We start from the raw sequence: 22,996 nt of genomic DNA, 5'->3' as shown, positions 1-22,996 counted from the left end.
TGCGTGCTGTATATGCCAAGTATATATGTGTGCTGTATATGCCAAGTATATATGCGCGCTGTATATACCTCGTATATATGCGCGCTGTATATACCTCGTATATATGCGCACTGTATATACCTCGTATATATGCGCGCTGTTATATGCGTGCTGTATATGCCTCGTATATATGCGTGCTGTATATACCTCGTATATATGCGTGCTGTATATGCCTCGTATATATGCGTGCTGTATATGCCTTGTATATATGCGTGCTGTATATGCCTCGTATATATGCGTGCTGTATATGCCTCGTATATATGCGTGCTGTATATGCCTCGTATATATGCGTGCTGTATATACCTCGTATATATGCGTGCTGTATACCTAGGGTGGCCGGGGTAGGGTAAAAGAATAACTTTTATGGCTGCAGATCACGCCATGGACCGAAGCTCTCATAACCGCTGCTCACACCCTGACCGCTATTTGGACAACGTTCAATTTAATTTTTTTTATTGGACGCTTAATTAAGATATGTAACAAAAAATACAAGCCCGGGGGATAGGAAATAGGAATTAATCTGTCAAAATAAAGTTGTTGAAGCTGAAGGTGTGATACAAAATTTAAAATAATGATTTAAATAATGATAATAATTATTATCATTAATAATAAATAATAAATAATAATAATAAATTATTAATAATAAAATATAATAAATAAAATAATAAATTATTAATAATAATAATAAATAATAACACTAACCAAACTTCGAAAAAATTGAAAAGTAATGTTGTCCAAATGGTGATACGCTTTCTTGGAGATTGGTTCATGATAACCCACGCAAGAACAATAAAGTGCATCGCTAGTTGAAAAAAGTTCTACTTATTTCTCTGCGTGAAGTGTCTTCACAGCGCAGTAGCAGCAGGTGTTATGGTAAGTAATACTTTAGTTACCCACAAAAGAATGAAGCTTCTTCTCAGGAGATCCACCGTTAATATCCCGAAAGATACGCCATTTTGAACCTGCCGCTGTAGTCATTTTTGCAAATTTTTGACGTTCGATTTGTCATATTATTTTTTCCATACCTCATATTTTAATTTTTTCATATTTCCATTTTCCAATAGAAATTGATGATGATGATGAATCAAATCCATTTACCAGGAGTCTATCAAGACGCCTAGGTTCCCATTAATTAATTATATTTAATTCCTAGTCCATTAATTGTAATAATATTTAACATTGGTTGTATGAGTCACTCATGAATATATGTAACAGGATCAAGACCAGCAAGAAGCTCTGGTGAGCATCTCAGTTGTTGTAGACAACTTACCAAAGCTAGGAGCTAACATGTGTTATTCAGTATTATTGTTATTATTATAACACATGAGAGTATAATATTATGTGTCATTACACACAATGATATATTGTTATGTATTTTTCGGTCACAAGCGTTCTCTAAATTTCAATGTGTGTTCATCGATAATACAAGAATGCTACATCATTGCTAGGGGCTAGCATCATAGCAGGCTATGGTGTGGCAGTCCTATGTTGCAGGCTATGGTGCAGCTTGTATTTTGTCAAACGTTGTACTAAAGATCTTTTAGATATATATTTTTTGCGTTTTTTATATATACGAAATTAGCTCACCGTTTTTTCATAAGTTAATGCTGAATTAAATTTTCATTCCAACTCTCCAATTGTTTGTACGCATCAACTTTATACGATGCATATAAGCCTGTCCTGGCTTTATATTTATTTCTATATTTTCTATTGGTATTTCGAAACTGTTGAGTGAAATTTTCATGACCTCGTTATACGTGAGCTTAGGTTTGTAAAAATTAACCAGAAAACGAAAATTGGGCAAAGGAAGCTCGTTAACGTCGGGCACGGAAATTACCTTAGCCCGTTAAACGGTCGTAACGAGATGTCGTTAGCGGGAATAATATGTTTGATTTAGATGACATTTAGCGCCTAGCGCAGCCTACAGTGAACACAGTGCTGGACATGCACTCAGAAAAATGCGTGGAACTTTGTCCAAAATATCCATACAGTTAGAGCCAGATAAAGGGCGTATCAGTGCTACGTCGACAGCTTGGTCGTGCTGTGGGTAAGAAAATGTGTCCCTATTTGGACAATATGAAACATTAATTTTTCTTTCTGTAGCATTTTTACAACCCTGACTAACATTTCTATAATTAAAAAATAGATCAGTACTCGCTGCAGTACTCGCTGCGCATTTTCTCGTCCGTCCGTCCGTGAAATCACGGACGGACGGACGGACGGACGGACATGACGAGCACAATAGCGCCTTTTTTCCCACAAATGAGAAAATGCGCTAAAAACATCAAGAAGGGACAGTTAAAATTATTTATATTGAATTTAATAATGTTACCGAGCACAAATTCTAAGTTTAATTGACAAGAAACAAAGAAGAAATTTTTAAATTTCGTTTGGAAATTTATAATTAAAGATATATATACGTCACTGTTATATGGGACTGATGGTAAATTTTCAGATCGCTAAGATCAATGAAAATTCGACGCTGTTTTGATAAACAGTTGGAAGAATAATAATACATTTCTTTTCAAAATCTATTTATAAAACGCGGAAAAAATGGTTTAATTCTTCAAATCTGCTTTTTTGTCCATTTTTTTAAAATTAGGCAATGAGTGAAAACTGCCAGGTGACAAATGAAGGTAAAAATTTTATAAATTATTAATTGAGGTAATTTAAATAGACACTTTAATTTAACTTGAGCGTGCAAGATAGAATTTTTACCAGAAATATGCATAAAATTTCGAGCACCTAATTTTTTTTCTCTCTCTCTACAAGTAAATTTTACCAAAATTTATTTTATCGTCGAAGCCTAAAAAATCAATGACTGGAGCTCCTGAAACAAACTTTGAACAAAATAATTGGCTTAAAGCGACGAAAATTATCAGGGTAATTGGGACCACGTGTTGCTACAAGGGGAGAGTGAGTCACAACGAGGGTAGATTAGAGGGTTATCCTCACGAGGGGAGGTGGCGCCAGGAACTGAGGGTAATGACAGGATGACGTCATAGCAGCCAGGTCAATAGCTCGTATATTGACGTTTTTATAAGCGGCTTATAGGCGGCCACCTCGTGGCCAACTGTTGGCATTCGTCTATCGTCGTTTTTTAATCCCGGAGCTAATTTACAGGTGAATTGTCGGTCTTTAAAATACAACCGATGATAAACACAACTCAATTTATTCGTATCTTTCTCTCATTAATTCAGAAATGTTCGTTCGAGTCGAGTTACGGTACGACATGTTGACCAAACAGCAGTCAACCTCAACAGATGTTCGCATATTTTCATCAAAAGGTACCGGGACTCAACATTAGTTCAGTTGACACGCAGGATTGACACGCAGGATAGTAATGGAGCTATCTTGGAAAGGTCATGCAGAAGCGAAAGCTTAAATAAAATAGTGATTGCATACGTTGATGATGAGTCACCGTATGAAATGCTAACCAGATATTTCACTTCCCCGGTGTGATACAGTCGGGTTGAAACAGATGTGTTGAAATAGTTGTGTTGAAACGGTTGTGTTGAAACAGTTGTGTTGAAACAGTTGTGTTGAAACAGTTGTGTTGAAACAGTTCTGCCGAAGCAGTTGCATTGAAACAGATGTGTTGAAACTGCTTTGTTGAAACAGTTGTGTTGAAACAGTTGTGTTGAAACAGTTGTGTTGAAACAGTTGTGTTGAAACAGTTGTGTTAAAACAGTTGTGTTAAAACAGTTGTGTTAAAACAGTTGTGTTAAAACAGTTGTGTTAAAACAGTTGTTGAAACATTTGTGCTGAAACAGTTGTATTGAAACAATTGTAGTGAAAGGGTTGAGTTGAAATAGTTGAAAAAAATTTGATGAAGTAATTGTTTTTAAACTGTACGTTGAAACGGATGTATTGAAAGTATTGAAACAGTATAGTGTTGAAATGATTGTGTTTCAGTTGAGCTAAAAACAGTTGAGCGTTGTGTTGAAACAGTTGAGCTAAAACAGTTCTTTCTGGTCGTGTTCAAATATGGGCGGTTGCTGAGCTGAATATCGTATGAGATTTATTCAACTCTCATATAATATTCAGTATAAAACAAATTCAAATGCTAACAAAACTTCAATGCTGCGGTGATGCAAATGATGCCGTGTATAAGAGTGATGCTTCGCAGCTCCAGCGGTTAGATTGGATTGGATGAAACAATGCAATATAATACCTGAAAATGTCAGCTGATAATATTTGAAAAGGTCATGGAAGAGTCCATCTTATTCTAAGACCTGGAAGTTACGGTTCTGATAGAGCTTACTGGAAACTGGGCGTATTTGGTATGATTTAGTGAATTTCGGGCTGAATTAATGGTTATTTGCTGCTATATACATACGCTTGCCTAGTAGAGAGTAAGTATACAGCTCGGAGAAATAATTGTTAAGAAGGATTAATTTTAAAGTATCAACTATGAAAAGACATTTGCTGTAAAATCATGAAAAATTTGAAGGATAACTGGTAAAATCTTTTTGGGTAGAAGAAGCAATGCCTTAGACTTATGTCCGTTAAAAGTTCAAAAGTTATCCCAAAATAAACAGGTTATATGTTCAACTTTATTTAATTCTAAGATTAATTCTATCGGTCTGCAAGTTTTCTGTTTTGATGGTTCTGTAGATTGTGTACTCGTAAAGCAGATTTTCCAGTTATACTGTATATTTTCCAGCCATGTTATAGATTACAGTTGATTTTCCGTCCATGCTGTAGATTTTCCACTCACATAATATATTTTTTCAGTAATATCATGGATTTTCCATTCATATTGTAGATTTTCCAGTCATTCTGTTGATATAGAGCGTCCATCCATACATCTTCTTGTGGGTTCCCCTAGCTCAAAACCATCACACACAGAAATAAGTGAGACTTTGTGCAAATGACGCTGCACTTTTTTCATTTGTTTGTGTCATCTTGGCCCTGTTTGAATCAGTAAAAGGGCGTATCAGTGCTACGTCCACGTGATGCTTGTGGGGTGTGTAACAAAGTATATCAATATTTGGAAACTGTGAACCATTCATTTTTTTGAGTGAAACAATTCAATTCTGATTCAGAAAAAGTTGAAGGATCCAAAAGCGTTTCATATCCTGCGGTTCAAAAACTTTCTTTATCATAAAAGAATCACGAGTAGCAGGATCAAAACTTTATAGAGCGCGCCATTCTGGAAGATTCAAATGGATTCCCAACTTTGGTTTGAATGGCAACAGGGATGTGAGGGAACTGACTGAGGGTAGAGGGTAAAAATGTTGGTATATATTAGTGATATAATGATATGCTGAGGCAATTAATATATCAATTATATTACTATATTTTAGGATTATGATAATTTTGCTAAAATATGAAATATTTGGGCCGCAATAATATGTTATAATTATAATAATATGTATAATGATAAAGAATATTATTTGACAAATAGATCGCCTAGTCAATTCGTATAGCCTAGTTATGAATATAGGTATGATGTTCAAGAATTCTAATAAATCCACTTCGAGATTTCACATTTTCTGTTTTCAACTTAAATTCGACCCCTTTTTTACACGTTCACTGGTACATATGCGTACCACGAAATGTATTTCTCCAGGCCGTAGAGGTGCATAAAAAGTCCGAGAACAAAAAATATAACTCAGTACTCACTGCAGTGAATAAGAGAGCGCATTTTCTCGTCGACGAAAACTTGAAGTCACGGACGGACAGACCGACGGACATGGCGAGCACAATAGTGCATTTTTTTCATAAACGAGAAAATGCGCCAAAAAGGGCAAAAAAGGCCTATAACTCAGTATATACTAGTATATTTGTAGGTTCCGGTATAAAAATTTCATTTACATTTTTTAAATTAAATTAGAAAGTACCTTATCATAAATTCTAGCCGGCCAACGAAATTGAAAAAAACGAAATCGCGGAATTTGTCTGGAAAGAAACACTGCCTTGAAACCCATAATAATTATAGTACAGAAAATGAAATAATAGTGCAAGATGAAGTAATCGGAGTCAACGTGTTAACTAACAAATCTTTTAAATGGAGATTTTGATCAATAAACCCTGTAGAGGCCACTGGCGACCATCCGTTGATTTTCAATTAGGATATTAGCTTAATTAATGAACTTATTATTGAACGGCTCCCCTCAGCCTCAGTCTTTACCAGCAGCGCGATCGAGGGGGGCTAGCTTTTCCTCGACTTCTCTTCATTAATTAGAATACTTGAACTGTTGCAAGGGGGAGTGTGTAGCTATGGTGTAGCAGGCCTATGGTGCAGCAGGCCTATGGTGTAGCAGGCCTATGGTGTAGCAGGCCTATGGTGTAGCAGGCCTATGGTGTAGCAGGCCTATGATGTAGCAGGCCTATGATGTAGCAGGCCTATGGTGTAGCAGGCCAATGCGTAGCAGGCCTATGGTGTAGCAGGCCTATGGTGCAGCAGGCCTATGGTGCAGTAGGCCAATGTGTAGCAGGCCTATGGTGCAGCAGGCCATGGTGTAGCAGGCCTATGGTGTGATGGCAGTGGTACCGTTGGATAGGGCAGAATGTCAGCTTTAAAATTAGTATAAAAACCGAAAAAGTAAAAATTTTCAATTTTAGGGTAGACGCTTCCCTTAAGTGACATTGTATTATATTAATATATAATACAATATATACTATATTTAAAGGCAATTTATGTATTGCCTTAAATATATAGTCAATTTTATAATTATTGTAGAAATGAATTCATGATGCAGCATTAGTTTGGAATTGTAAAAAGTTATTTAAATTAATGAGCTTACGAAGAATTGATAAGTTGAATCAAATAATAAGAATCAATTAATTTACATGGGGTTTATTCTTTGTAAATTAGATTTATTAAGGATGCAATTTTTGGTTTGTGTATATGTACGTACGAGGTGTGTTTGTTTGTGATTTTTTCAATGTGTGTAATTTTGAATTTGTTGATTTCATCATGTGTGGACTTTCGTGTGTTTTGAAACTTGTATGTGTGCTGGTATGTGTTAGTTAAATCATGTGCATGTGATGGCAACTGCTGGTTAATTAGCGTGCATGTGTTAGCATGTGTATGTTTGTGAGCTTGTTTGTGGGTTGGGGCATATATATCAACTTGTGTTCCTTTGTTGAAAAAGATGTTCATTTGTGCGAAATTGTTACCGTGTCGGTTTCTCGACCTTCTTTGTTTTGTTTGCTTGTTGTTTGTGCGTTTGCGTGCCAGTGTTATGAGCGTGCAGTGCATTGATCGCTTGCATGTCAGGAAAGAATCGACCGCAAGCAGTCACTCCCACACCATGACTCATGCGTGACGTCACGTCTCCAATAATGACTCATGCGTGACGTCATGTCTCCAATAAGCTCCTTCATTTTGACCCCTACGTAGACACAAATTTTTCCGGTGCTTGTGCGCCACGAGTCGATCCAAAGCCGCTGGAGTTGAGCGGCTTTGATCGCCGTATTACCGAACGACTTCTTGAAGTCAGTGATGGCCGTATTGCCGAACGACTTCTTGAAGTCAGTGATGGCCGTATTACCGAACGACTTCTTGAAGTCAGTGATGGCCATATTACCGAATGATTTCTTGAAATCAGTGATGGCCGTATTACCGAACGACTTCTTGAAGTCAGTGATGGCCGTATTACCGAACGACTTCTTGAAGGCAGTGATGGCCGTATCACCGAACGACTTCTTGAAGGCAGTGTGGGTCGTATTACCGAACAACTTATTGAAGTCAGTGATGGCCGTATTATCGAACGACTTTCTTGAAGTCAGTGATGGCCGTATTACCGAACGACTTCTTGAAGTAAGTGATGGCTGTATTACCGAACGACTTCTTGAAGGCAGTGAGGGCCGTATTACCGAACGACTTCTTGAAGCTAGTGAGAACCATATTACCGAACGACTTCTTGAAGCCAGTGAGAGCCGTATTACCGAACGACTTCTTGAAGGCAGTGAAGGCCGTATTACCGAACGACTTCTTGAAGGCAGTCAAGGCCGTATTACTGAACGACTTCTTGAAGGCAGTGAGGGCCGTATTACCGAACGACTTCTTGAATGCAGTGGGTGTCGTATTACAGAACGACTTCTTGAAGGCAGTGAGGGCCGTATTACCGAACGACTTCTTGAATGCAGTGGGAGTCGTATTACCGAACGACTTCTTGAAGCCAGTGATGGCCGTATTACCGAACGACTTCTTGAAGTCAGTGATGGCCGTATTACAGAACGACTTCTTGAAGGCAGTGAGGGCCGTATTACCGAACGAATTCTTGATTACATACAGGCCAGTATCCCTAAGGAACATTCAGGATCTGCCGACGATAGTTCGCTACGAAGGGCCATCCAAATTCGTTCCCCTCGTGGAAGTGAGAGGTTTTAGCATAATTTTAAGGACAGGGAAAGGCCACAGCAGGACTGCGGCAACTTAGGTTTCACGCTTCCAGTCCCTTCGATGGTTCAGTGGGGGACTTGAGCCTCCATCAGCATTATTTGATGATGCGGGTGATTAGATTAAAACAAAGCGCAATACATGAATTTTCCGCTACACAAAACTATACTCATGGTATTGTATAGTGCTGCCTCTCAACAATAAAGTTTGTTTTTAATCATGAATTTTGTCGTGGTTTTGCAGATGAGCTCATTTCTAGTTATTCTAAAAGTAGGACTATCTTCATAGTAATCGTTAATTCATTGTTCAACGTATGAAATCGTCTGAAGACGACACATAAGACAAGGATTCTACACCGATAGAAATTATATATTATTCTAATCTAAAAAATTATTTTCAATTAGATATAATTCTTAAACATGCAAAGACATGATTCTTCGTGAATATAGTTCATCTTCACTAATGAACCCCAGAAATCGAAGAGTGCTGCCAAACCTCATCCGGTCTGCCGGAAAAATCAGCAGACGTCTTCGCCTGCTTTTTCATCATCGAATCTCAAGACTAACTCGTTTTGACGTCCAGCTCTTAATTAAGTTCCTGCTTCGATTAAAAGAAGTACGTATTTCAATCAAAAGAGAACGTTTTTACCGCTAGCCTTCTTGGCAATTTTCTGGAGTCCTGATTTTCGCGTGAAAAATTTTGCGCTACGACGATTATACGTACTCTTTGCTGTAAAATAATTACACGTTCTCCTTTCTACTGACAGAATTTGTACGTTCTTCTTTCTACGACAGAATTTGTGCGTCATCCTTGCTAGAGACAGAATTTACACGTTCTTCTTGCTACCGACAGAATTTGTACGTTCTCCTTTCTACTGACAGAATTAGTAGCTATACGTTCTCCTTTCTACTGACAAAATTTGTACGTTCACGTACAGAATTTGTACGTTCTCCTTTCTACTGACAGAATTTATACGTTCACGTACCTTTCTACTGACAGAATTTGTACGTTTTCCTTTCTACTAACAGAATTAGTATACGTTCTCCTTTCTACTGACAGAATTTGTACGTTCACGTACAGAATTTGTACGTTCTCCTTTCTACTGACCGAATTTGTACGTTCACGTACCTTTCTACTGACAGAATTTGTACGTTCTCCTTTCTACTGACAGAATTTGTACGTTCTTCTTTCTACGACAGAATTTGTACGTTCTCCTTTTTACTGACAGAATTTGTACGTTCTCCTCTCTACTGACAGAATTTTTACGTCATTTTTACCACAGACAGAATTTACACGATCTCCTTTCTACTGACAGAATTTATACCTTATCTTTGCCACACACAAAATTTACAGGCGCTCCTTTCTACCAACAGAATTTATACATCATTTTTGCCAAAAAATTACACGTCTTTGCTACAGAAAAAAATCTACACGTAATTCTTGTTGCAGACCGAATTGTTTCAGAGCTCAGCTCCTGCGCGTAAAGATAAGTCGTTTCTCGTTGTTTTCTCTAATGAAAAATTTAATGAGGCCTTAAACTGCGCTTCTGTCGAAATATGAAGCGAAAAGCTTCAGAGTTTACCGAGCATCATTTAATGCTGGTCTAAATGAAAGCAAAACGCGGACAATATTGCGGAGTTTTTTTTTCGGTTAACGACGCAGGTTTGACACACTATCTGAAGTCTCGGCATTTTGGTAAGAACAGATGATAGAATTAAAAGTCTTCTGAAAAGTATTAAAGTTGTATCAAACATATTTGTAATTTTTCGTGTTTTCAAAAGTATCTTTAATTTCATAATATTTTCACTGGAGGGACCTGAGAATATAACTATGAGGTCTCATTACATAGGTGCAGGTTTAATTATTTAAAGGAAATTTAAATAAATTATTTAAATTTCTGAACAGTCATGAAAGCTTTTGCTTATCATGTTTATTAAAACAGATAAGTCTGTTTAGTTGACATTTAAATATGCTTCAAGCCTCATCTGGGAGTAAAATTGAAATTGATTTGGCTTTATCTGGTGATCCCGAAAAGTTCGTTTAAAAGCTACATAGGACATGAGCAAGAAACGATATCTGATGTCCATTCAGAGTCACTAGATGCCGACGATGATGCAGGCTGTGAGTTGACACGATGCTGGTGATGATGTAGGCTATGAAATAAAATAACACGATGCTGGTGATGGTGTAAGCTGGGAGTTGACACACTGCCGGTGATGTAGTTGACACGTACAATGCCGATAATTGAGCTGCTTGGGAGTCGATGATGGATCCAAGGGATGGAGGTTTTCAATAAACCTCTTGCAGAAACCACTTGCCGCCATCACATGCAAAGAGCATCACAAGATTTATACTCAATTTAATTCGAACAAATCAAATGTTCCCGGACTATCAAAGCATTTTAGGAAGAGTTAATGTGATTATGATGATTAAAAATAAATTTAAAATCATGAATAATTAAGAAAAATAATTCCGCTCGTGTAAGTTTAAGTGAAGGAATGAGGGAGCCTGCCAAGCAACTCACAGCTTAAGCTCCCCTTGCTTCGCTCCCCTCAGGCTCGTTTAAGTCTCATCATTCTCTAATTTGAATAGAATGGAGACGTTCACTGGGCCTAACAGCATTATTTATCGACCTCTTCGTAGGCTTGCGCAGCCCATCGACTGCAAATGAATTATTATGACATTTAAAGTGGTATGTCGGATGCCATTAACGTCTACTCACGGAAATCCATCGGTCATAATTACAACGCGTGCGACCGAACGTACATCCGTCGGCTGTTCGCTGCTTATCTCAAAATGATGGATATGGCTACCTTGTACGAACCCCGCAAATTGAATTAGAATTAGCATATAGTGGATGTACAATGGCAGTGGATCGCAGCGGCTGCCAAGATGCAATCAATTTAAATAAGTGCGCTATTATAGCGACCAGAACGTTTAGAACTCGAATGACACGTTAGTTTTTAAATTTAATAAGAAATACAAAAGATTTATCACTCTGACCTGCTTAACGCTCATCAGAAAATTCGGTAATTATCGAAGCAACATGAATAATTAAATGAAGTTAAGTGAATCAGAGTATCCACGCATGAGGTTGCGCGTGAAATCTTTTAATTGTTTGTGAGCAAACCACAATATCTACCTACATTTTGACTCGAATTACCATACATAATTAACAAAAATAAAAAATTTAACTATAAATTTCATAAAAGTTTATACACGAGCGTTCATGAATGCATTATTATTATTATTTTTCGTCATTCTTGTGGCAAAAAAAGTTGCGCTCCAGGGGCTGTTTCGCCCCAAGAATATTTTCTTGCCAATCATATGTTAAGTTTTTGCGCGTACGTTGTGTAGCTTAGCGATGTTGAACGATCGATGGGTCTCTCGTAAAACATTGCGCGGCTTTTGTTTTTACTTAAGATGGACGTACGGTCGCTGAGGTCTGCTCAGGAACAAAGACTTTGTTCTTCTCGTGTTTTTTTGTTATTGTGATTTGTGATGGCCTAAGGAAAAACATCAGCCGTCTGGTCAATACAAACCAATACGCCGTGGAGGGGGACAAGAGATAAAAATATAGATTGTCCAGCAGTTGTACGAGCCTTGACTATAACCCCTGTTATGGTGATGAATATAACCCAGCTTATTCTCATTGTATTCGAAATGGCAAATAAAAACTCATTTTTTCTGGTTACTGCCACAGCGGACAGCGCAAATGAGTAAGAGCAACGTAGTCTTTAGAGAAAAACAAATAAACTTCGCTTTGTTAAAAGACAGAAGTTCAGAGAACACAAAAACTAAAAAACGTGCAAGTCCAAAGCTTTTTTTTCTACTGCTTACCAATTAAGGATAAAAATGTATTTGTGTCGGCGAATCTTTGGCGGAGATGGCAATTGATATAGCTAAAAATGCCTGCTTTACCAGTTTTGGATCACTAATGATTGCTAGAAGCTGAACAATTTTGAGTAGCGATTCACTTAAATTTAAAATTTCTATCTTGACGATGTTTAAGCGTGTTAATCGGTTTGTGTTGGTCAGCATTTTTAATGATGGGTTACACTGCCAATGATAGTGGCATTGGTACGATACTGATTGGCATTGGCACAATGACAACACAAAATTTGTAAATGGCTTAAATATACAATAATAAGGATACGAATATACGAACGCTGTTCATCTTCAAACCAACAAAACAGCTGCTGCTTTCAATATACATATATCCACTTACTGGAAGTTCGCATGCCGCATCTCAATGATCAGCTCTATAATAAGCTAATGTTCACCATTAATCAGTTGTCTGTTACAGTAAGCTCACTATACCTTATGTATTGGCCTTACAGCGCTACTTAGAGTACAAAAAAGCATTTACCTGCGTTTTCATTGCAGTCGAGTTTAAAAAATAGAGTAAACCCGCCTATTTACCATTGAACCGAAGTGTATAGCATCCCATGTTTCAAATGAAAATTTAAAATATTGCTATTCCGACCGATGCTAAATTGGATATTTTATTATTTAAAACGTTATTAAGCCTTGCGTAAGTACGCTGTTGTGATAATAAATTGGATAATTTATCAAATAAATCATGGTTAAGGCTTTCGTAAGCGAACATTTACTCTAAACGTGATATTTCATATCAATGTTGTCCGACTTGTGTTCCAAAGCATTCTAGTTTCAGCGCGGATCACTCATTTGATGCGACTAGTCGATGTATCGCCGTCGTGAGACCCTCGCAATTCCCCTTCATAATCCGCACATAATCAATTCCTTGCATCAATTACGAACAATTCCAGCCCCACACACTTGATTATTTCGAGCACACGCGGCGCCGACCTCCCTTCATCAAAGCCGACAAATTCTGTGCAAACTTACTGCAGTTTTCCCTTACTAGGAAAGAGCAAAATTTTGAAACCAGTTCTGTAAACAATCAAATTGAGTTCTCGTTCTTTAGGAAATAGAAGTTGTGAAAATTTTTTTAAGTTTGTGATAGCCATTGAAATTGAATGGAATGATAAATTTGTGCTATGTGGGCGCCAAAAGTCAGACTTGAGAAACATATATACAGTATGATAAAAATGTGAATACAAATTTTGTAAGGCAAAACGTTCATTGCGTGGTGAAAAACTCATCGTAAATCATAGATGCTACAAATTTACCGACCGTGTGTTCGTGTAATTAAGATTTTTAAACATAAAGGTGTTCGGTGTACATGCAATTCTTAATAGGAATGCAACGACCAAAATGATCGAAGTCCTCAATGGGCCTTTGGACAAAAACACTCAAAGAAATTATTGAACTGTGCAAAGTGACGTCATGTTCAAAAATTGTGACTAAAACGTTTATGTCTCATGTCGGTCATAAGGATATATAATATATAAATACCTACAGAAGATGGATCGTTCACCATGAGACCGCGCGACCGGGACTGTTGACTGGACAAACAGACCCGTCGGTCTTGGTGCAATATGTTACCCAGTTACTCAGCAAGTAAGGAGCATGTATGTCCCTTTTTGAGGCCAATTTCTTTTAATAGACAAAATCCTTACTGCAAATCGGGCGTTACCGACGACGGCGGTGTAAATTCAGTTTCAAGCCTTATGGTATGCGACAGGCATGCTCTTTCCTGCTCTAAAACAGCATCAAACCTGCTCTGTTGCGTAGACTCCTGCTCGGAATTATAACTCGGTAGCTATCTGCCCATATATACACTAACTGTCGTCAATGTCATCTTTATGTAAAGACCTGGTAACGAGAGTTACCGGCAGTAATGCAAAAGATTAACCCTGTGTATAATGACGGTAACTTTCGTTGTAGTTGTGGTAGACTGCACTACAGCGGATTAACTCTTTGTCTAATGACGGTAAATTTTGTTGTAGTTGTGGTAGACTGCACTACAAAGGATTGACTCCTTGTCTAATGACGGTAAATTTTGTCGTAGTTGTGGTGGACTGCAATACAAAGGGTTAACATTTTGTCTTTGATACATTGACGATCGTTCATGCAGTGCGTTTCTAAGGGCTTGGTCACGCACCTTCCTGAGATGATGAGCTAATACATATGTTCGCACTTCATCTTTTGTTTAATGTATTATAACAAAGAAGATGTGTATTGTTGAACAGCGAGAAAACAACAAAGCAATATAATGGATCGTATTGTCGAAATTTTCTTTGCTTTAAATAAAGTACGTAAGATTTATTTGTTTCATAGTAAAGTAACATGGGTATTTAGGCTTCCGGATTTATGCTCTGAAATACGTCCATAATGTAAATAATTAGGAATTTGTGCGGCGTTTGAAACTTTTTCAAGACTTGACTTATCTCCAACTTTGTCTACAATTGTGAACTTCTGGCAAAATCATAAAAAAAAATTTCGGAACTGGTCTCAGTCTCATATCGTTCGATTTTTCGTTGGATTTCTAGTCATCTACATCAGGGTATGAATATTCTAATGAATGTGCACAGTGAAGAGATCTCGATCTCTGTTAATCCGCTTGTAATTGGCGTATGTCACTGATCTTTTAAGCCTGACACGCCGGCTTACTGCTTGTCAAGTGCATTTGCGACAGGCTCCTTCAGTTCCGATATGTCGTGTCGCTAGCCAGATGTAGCTTGTGAAGAGGTTATAGTGCTGGAATACTTTCATGCAGTCATTGAACATGCGATAGTGTGACTTGATAGTTAGATATTTGAACAATATTTCGATCTATCTAAAATTCGATAATCAAAACTGGAGATAAATGTTCTATTTAAGCCATCATCCATATTTTTATGAGTTTATTTGCTATTATTCTTTATATGTGAAAGACAGAGAACGTAGGAAGGCCAACCTGGTCTGGTTTGGGATTCCTGAAAGTAACGCATCTGATGCGAAGGACCGAGTGATGGATGACACGGCCTTTGTTGTCGACTGTTGCAGCAAGGTACTCAACACATCGATTGATGTTATATCTTGCAAGAGGCTACGCTCGAAGGATTAATGATACGAGTTTAGATCTATGAACAAGGCACGAAAAGGAAAAGAATCGGCGACAGGCCACATCAGGCCTACATTTCAGCGCCGACATCATTATGTTATGTTATGTTATGTTAAGAATACACCTTATTTGAAGCCACGTTGAACGTTGAAAGAGAGAAATAGCTGAAAAATTATTATATGAAATACATTTTTACTCACAGTGTAGATACCAGATTGAAATAATTCCTGTTCCAAGTCGAATGATCGCGAAATGGTGAACGCAATCTCGAATTTCCTAATTTGTGAGAATATCTGCTGCCTGCTACTACCCACTGTTATCTAGTCGTTAGTTTCACCATTCGCTCATCTAATTGCTTCGATAACCCACTGTTATCTTACTGTTGGTTTCACTATTATTTCATCTAATGCCTGCGACTACTCATTGTCGTCTAACAGTTAGTTTCACCATTAGTTCACCTAGTGTTGTCGACTACCTACTGTGCCTTGGTAGTTAGCTTCACCGTTCTGGCATAGTTTGCCTGCGACTTTCTATTTCGCTCTTAATTTTTCGCTTAGCTTATGTACTGCACGTCTTCAAAACGAAGCTTTAGCATAAGACCAAGTCATAATCAATAAGTTTCATCTCCAGAGATAAGTGAAAAAATACGTGTATAAGGCAGTGCATTGTAATAATATTCTTTCTGACGATGAAAAGCCTTCATGCACTTCAAGTCCATAGCTGGAAGAAGTCGGTCACGACTAGTCGTCTCCATGTATAGCTTACTGCAGACAATGAATGCAGCATGAGTCACTGTATTGTTGTAAAGGATGAAGTCTCGATCCCGTGTTTGTCCTGGAAGGTTTATTTATAGTGCCATACGAATTCAGTGCTTATCCATGTTTTTAGTTTGTAATAAAGACACCAAAGAAACTGTCTTATCACTGGCTACGGAAGAACCTATTCGATCACATGGCTGAACAATGCAGGGATGAAGATGGCTTTATTTATTTTGTTGGGTGCGTCCCTAGCATTGTAGCAATATTCTCTCTGAATATTGTGAATTGTATTCTCAAACTAGGTTCTTTGTTCCCGATATAATACGGCCCAGGGAGGGAATAAGATCGCAAATCGCTAACTCGGCGGCATCGAGCATCCATTTAACTTAATTGGCTGCGTCACCAACTGCCCACCAGAGCGTCGTAAAATCACCGTTAAAGAGAGGGCTGCTCTCCACTTAATTAGGAGCCAATGAATGTCTGAATATTTCTCTCTTTGTTGAGGGGATATTCTTGGGGAAATCATGATGTCAAAGATTTCTGTCAGTAGAGACTTGGTTTAGTTTTTTTATTTATACGAACAAATTGCCCGTTTTTTCGTCTGATATTAGCTTAAATTTAATCTTAATACTTGTTTCAACGCAGATAGCTTCCTAAATTTGGTTGAATATTGGGCTTAGGAACCAATTATAATGAGATATGTAAAATTTATCACGTGAATCGACGGCATAAAATAATTGTCGATGAAAACTTAATAACGAATTATTTATTCTCTTAATTTTCAGGGAATCCATCCTGACTGTTTTTGTCCTCGTAGAAGCTGACGTGGAAGGATCAATATTTGAGCAAAAATGCGAGGTTGAGGCGCTAGTTAACTCTGAGATATGGAGGAGGAGGAGAGGACGCCTCGTACGCCCCATTAGCGCTCGCTGTCCTCGCTGACTTCCCTCTGCAGGACCCTTCTCTCGGTGCAGGGGCGGCGTCCAGTCACCGCCAGATCGATTTTTTCAATGCACTCTATAGAAATGTGCGCTGCACTCTGTGGAAATGCGCGCTACACTCTACGGAAATGTGCGCTGCACTCTGTGGAAATGTGCACTGCACTCTGTGGAAATGTTCGCTGCACTCTGTAAAAATGAGCGCTGCACTCTATAGAAATGTGCGCTGCACTCTATGGAAATGTGCGCTGCACTCTGTGGAAATGAGCGCTGCACTCTATAGAAATGTGCGCTGCACTCTATAGAAATGTGCGCTGCACTCTATAGAAATGAGCGCTGCACTCTATGGAAATGTGCGCTGCACTCTATGGAAATGTGCGCTGCACTCTGTGGAAATGTGCGCTGCACTCTATGGAAATGTGCGCTGCACTCTATGGAAATGTGCGCTGCATTCTATGGAAATGTGCGCTGTGGGGGCGGCACTGTGCACTGTAGTGCCTGACAATGTGCACTGTAGTGGTTGACAATAGGCATTATAGTGGGGGCAAGGTGCACTGTAGGGGTCAGCAATGTGCTCTGCACTCCATGGCTGGCAAAATGCGCTGCACTGGATGACAATGTGCATTGCACTGGCTGTCAAAGTGCACTTCACTGGACGATAATGACGATGCGCAGCAGTTCTGTCCTGATCGAGCTGTACATGTTAAATAAGCTGACAGTTGCGTGCAGTTCTTCACGTTGGTTGACACATCAAGACAAAGATCACAAAGAAAAGAACGTGTAATCATCAGGACAATAGGAGACGCCTGATTTGAACTCGTCCAGTTATTCCTGACAGCAAATCAAGGCGTCAAGTCCTGTCTTGTAAAGGACGACCCAACAATGGCCTGGTCAGTCCCGAGGGCCGCTGTCCTGATGATCCTAGAAGAAGCTCAAAGGACGAGCGGGAGAGCAATCAGCTTCCATCACGCTTCCCTGAACGGCCAAGTGTCTGCTATAAATCTGGCATAAAATGATATTTCCGCTAACAAAACCAACTTTATTACTGAATAGCGACATCTGTTAATGTTGCTATGGACAATGGAAGCAAAGATAATTAATAAATAATGCCAAACTATTACAACTGGTGATCCAATTAGTTTTTTCAATAGGAATTTTTAGCAAAGTTACCAACAGAAAATGGGTCAGAAAATGCAAAGTTTCGAAGTTGCGACAACAAAACCATATTTTTCTGCACATCACACCATATAAAGCGTTGTTTAGACGAGCCATCACCCCAGACTCCGGCTAAACCTGCCACATTTCAGCAAGCTCTGTTACCCTCATCTGCCTTAAAGTTTTAACGGATAATTTTTAGGGAGGGCGTTTACGAGGGCCGTCCTCGCTAAGTGGCCTGGTTATTTCTACTGAGAATTTAGAAAGAAACCTGCATGAGTGGGGAGTGAGATAAGAGATTTTGATTCGCTATGAAAGATATGTGCAAATTCGATCAAAGTTATCGATCTACAGTATATACAGTACGTATGAAATTTTTTAGAAAATTGAGCTGCCTGCAGATAAAGCTTCCGTATAGATTTGTATGGGGAGATCCATCGAGTTTTGTTTCGTACTTCAAGAGTCGTTTTCAATTTTACAAATGACGTTTATATAAATATTTATGAACGATGTCACGTTTGTCTCCAGCTTTTCCAGGGCAGGCTCTGTCTGCATATTGAAACAACGACCAATAATCTGATTTAATTAAAAGTAAACAAATCTGAACAGTAATAAGAAGAAAATTAAAAGATGACGCTACAGAGAAAGGTAAAACATTTTCGTTGAAGTTAGCGACTTGTTAATATGAAACACTAAGACTCAAAAATTAATAGGAAATGGTATTTTTGGGCATATTCTCATTTATGGAAAGAAGGCGCTATTGTGCTCGTCATGTCCGTCCGTCCGTCTGTCTGTCCGTGACTTCATGGACGGACGAGAAAATGCGCTCTCTGTCACTCATTGCAGTGAGTTTACTGATCTGATTTTTTATACATAAGGAATACTGAACTTTGATGAGGATAGAAATGGTTTCCGATAACGTAACAAGTTTACCTTGCATTTATTAATTATCTAATCGGCTAGATAATGGCAGAACAATGGAGCCTCTAATATTGAGAAAATTGTGGTATGAAGCAATGAGCAATTTATCTCGACAATTTTGGAAATGAATATGATTAATGCGTTAAGCTGAACATTGAGCTGACTCACCACTCAGCCACTGCAAGTCCAGGTTCTCCCAATCCATCTCCAGTAGAGCCGTTTTTTGCCGATTTGTCCGCCGTTCGGTCGCAGTCCCTCAGGCTTCCGTTGTTGGATTTTTTGGGTGCGGGTGAAGAGGTTTGCCTGTGCCTCACAAAACCCGGTTTTGCTTTTTAAATTTTCTTCTCAAAATGAAAATTCTTCCATTAAATTTACTCCAAGCACAAGTTTATAAGCAGTCTTTGTTGTGGAAAATACTTTGTCTTCAGACGTATTGTAAAAAAATAAGATGTTTTCAAAGTAGAATTCAGTAGATTTTTTTATTAAATCAAAAAGTTTGATTTATAAAAGAAATTCTTGCGTATGCAGGCGCCCAAAGAAAGAGAGCTTCCGGTCTATTCTACAATAACTTGACTAAAAATTTTCAAAAACTGTTCAATAAATTAACATCATCCACTAAGAGAAGCTTTCCATGTAAACATCTTCATTCAATTTTTCCAAAAATTCCAGTTTATGAAATGAACCTCGCACAGAAGTGTTTTTGTTTGAACAACCCCTATGACCTTACAAAATATCACCGCGAGTACAACGACCTCCAGTCACCAGGTCCCGGAACAAACTAGCGCACGATGCTACCTCGCTGACGGCCTGACACCGACTGACCTGCCCTCAGCAACGAGGACCGCCGTGCATGACTCAACCCTCCCCGTCTCATCTGAGGTTGTCATGGCAACGCAAGTGAGAGTCATTATTTTCTTCAAGGTAATTATCATTGCAATAATGATATTTACTGCTTTGAACGATATCATAAAAGCGGTGCTCATGTAATTGGATCATAAATAAATATTATTGCTTATGAAAACACTTTGTACTCAACGGAAAGTTCATCTCAGTGAGGTATTGAAATTAAAACTGATATTCAATGCAGCGGATGATGTCTCGTACGCACTGAAGACATGAATTTTCTGCACTAGTTATATAGTTGATATTTATACTGTAACAATAAGGTACTTTCTCGTGAACCTTGTGTAGTTTCATCGAATATTATAGCCCTTATTTTATACTCAAGATTGCCTGCTAAACGGACCAATTTATCACGAACAAGCTTATCATGCAAGTCGTGTATCAATTTATAGTGCCTCTGAATACTTATTTAATGTATTAACACGTACCCATCGTATACGTATTGCTAGTCGTTATTCTAGCATGATCATCACTCGTACGTCTGTTGATGAAGAACGCTTGCCAGTTTCTTATCAACTCGCGTGGGCCATCCGAACTTTTGCACGCAGGAAATTATACGGGGCAGATCCACAATGGATGTTCTTTTCATTTCCTACGGAGTAAGTCAATTGTAACTACGTCTGTAATCCATGGAAATGTGGCTTGCATCCTTCCACCTAACCGAGTATTGTTAAATCGTCTGGGGAACGTACGTAGCATAATGCTAGTGCTTTTATTCCTGAACTTAATGCTCATATTCATAGTATTTTCGTAAGACTTGGTAATAGGCGTGTGAATCGTTTGGATAAAATGTAAATCTATTATATGGGGATGGCTTACTTGAAATTATATTAATATTTTCGATTTAAATGGCGACGTAACGTTTGAGCATCGCAAACGCTAAAAACATTATGTGAGTCAGAATGATACACTTGACTGTAGCACAACTAGCGCCTATGACTGCGCAACACCGACATATTCAAGTTTCATGATTCAATTCAGTAACTATGTTAATTATTCATCCCTATGAACAACTTCCTAAAATAAAAGCGCCTCGACAAAATGCATTATCCGACCTGTGAGCGCTTAACTCGCCCAAGGAAATACCACTGACACACTCATTCTTGTGAGTGAGTCAAGCCTCTCATCTGCGGTTTCCACGCGAAAAAGTCGATAATTTTTGCTGGTACGACGCTGTCTTTGTGAGCGGGTGTGCAATGGCGGCCAGGAACACACAACTGCCCACCACACGCGCTATTATCGAGGCCGCCATCACCGGACCACACGCGATATTATCGAGGCCGCCATCACCGGACCAATACGACCTCCCTGGGGGAGCTTGGCTATTGTGGAGCACCGACTTCTCTGTGGGATTTGTGGCCTCTGCACTCAGAGGAATGTGTGATATATTGTCCACATAGCGATAAGAGTGATATATTACTAATTAGTCAGCTGGTGCAGCTGACACTTGACGGCAGATCAGTTAGCTGGTGCAGCTGATAAGGTCCCAACAAAAGACGCCGCCACAAAAGAACATTTGAATAATCCTGGCTTCAATTATGGCGGCGAGGGAGGCATTTGCCTGCTATTTTTTCCGTGGATTCCTCAATGCGATGGGAATGTTACTCGGAAGAGAAAGAAGATGAAGAAGGAATTGGGAAATTAGTTCAAATTTTGAAAAAATTCAAGAGAGCAACTGAATGAAATTGTTGATAATTTCCTTGTGAAGTTGCTAGAGAAAGAACAAGATTATCGCGAATCGTAATAATGATTAGCAATTTACATGCAAGTGTAAAATGGACCACGATTAACAGCAAGTTTGAATGTTTCATTTTAACACTAAAATTTTTCCGGCCGTCATGCTTCTTATTCTAGTGCATAGGAATATATCTATTCCCTGATCATAATTGAAAATAAGCAGATCTAAATTTAAAAATTCGCTAAACAACTGGAAAGATATATTAAATTTCTAAAGAACCTGCAAAAAAGTTAAAAAAGTTACAAATTCAATAAAAAAAAAACATAGCCAAATCTACATAGCCAGCCAAATGCAAATTTCTCAGGGCAAAGTCGCCGCAATAAGGCTGGCGACATTCGTCACAGTCCCCGCTTGAGACCACCTGTAGTCGCCATCATTAAGATGTCCACGGGCGCCTCGCGTCGAAATTGAACGGCCGCACACCGCAATAAATCTTATGGCTGACAAATGGTTCGTTTTATGGCAACACCGGTTCTCAAAATCGGGGAAAATTATCAACATGGGGTAATTTATTTATTTTTCGGGGCAATGGGAGGTGTGAGACTGTGAGAATACTTTTAGTGTCTAATTCAGTCATGCATAGCGCTGTGTATAACGTATTTGAAGGGTAACATGCTTATTCTGGTACGTTGGATAAGAGTTAGATTAGTCTAAATAAATGACTGGATGTGATGAATACCATTTTAAATGAATGGAAAGAATACCGTTTATTGTTCATGTTTTATAAGTTTCCGGCAACATTATGACTAATTGAAGGGTAAAATGTGTATTGATGCATGGGGAAGGGGTTAACTGCTTGATAATTTTCAGAAGCCTCTGGCTCGCACATCTCTTCCCGAGACACAAGCGTTACTCCGACTGCCCCTGATTCAGAATTCTGATCACTGTAGAAAGCGTCGACAAATGCGTTGCTGAATTTGTATTTGTGAATAATGGTGAAAGAGCCAGGCAGGAATTCTATGAAATAAAATTGAAAAGAGTTGTTTTTACCACGTTGAATGCCGGTGTTAAGGCGTTATTGCGCACTTGTTTTACTACAATAAAATGTTGAAACGGTTGCTGATTTTGTTTAGTTTCATCAATATGGTTGTTCGGAAGACGTAGTACATAGCAGACTATGTGTGGCTGCTTATCTTGATTTTTTTTTCAATGCAGTCGGAGCTGGCAATATTTGTAAATAATATTAATTTATTTCAAAAATAAAATTGGCAATTATTAAAC

General features: G+C 38.6%; 1 protein-coding gene across 1 annotated transcript in view; it reads right to left on the bottom strand.

The window, feature by feature from the left end:
* Positions 1-19,938, bottom strand: part of LOC108677747 — a 36,999-nt gene extending 17,061 nt beyond the window's left edge. The window contains exon 1 of the mRNA XM_047884818.1: positions 19,303-19,938. Coding sequence (XP_047740774.1) covers positions 19,303-19,339 — 37 coding nt within the window. The 5' untranslated portion in view covers positions 19,340-19,938. The remainder of the gene's footprint in view (positions 1-19,302) is intronic.
* Between the last annotated feature and the right edge of the window lie 3,058 nt (positions 19,939-22,996).

This window comes from Hyalella azteca, unplaced genomic scaffold, assembly GCF_000764305.2.
Source record: "Hyalella azteca isolate HAZT.00-mixed unplaced genomic scaffold, Hazt_2.0.2 contig16248, whole genome shotgun sequence".
Taxonomy (NCBI): Eukaryota; Metazoa; Arthropoda; class Malacostraca; order Amphipoda; family Hyalellidae; genus Hyalella; species Hyalella azteca.
This window is presented reverse-complemented; position numbering and strand designations above follow the sequence as displayed.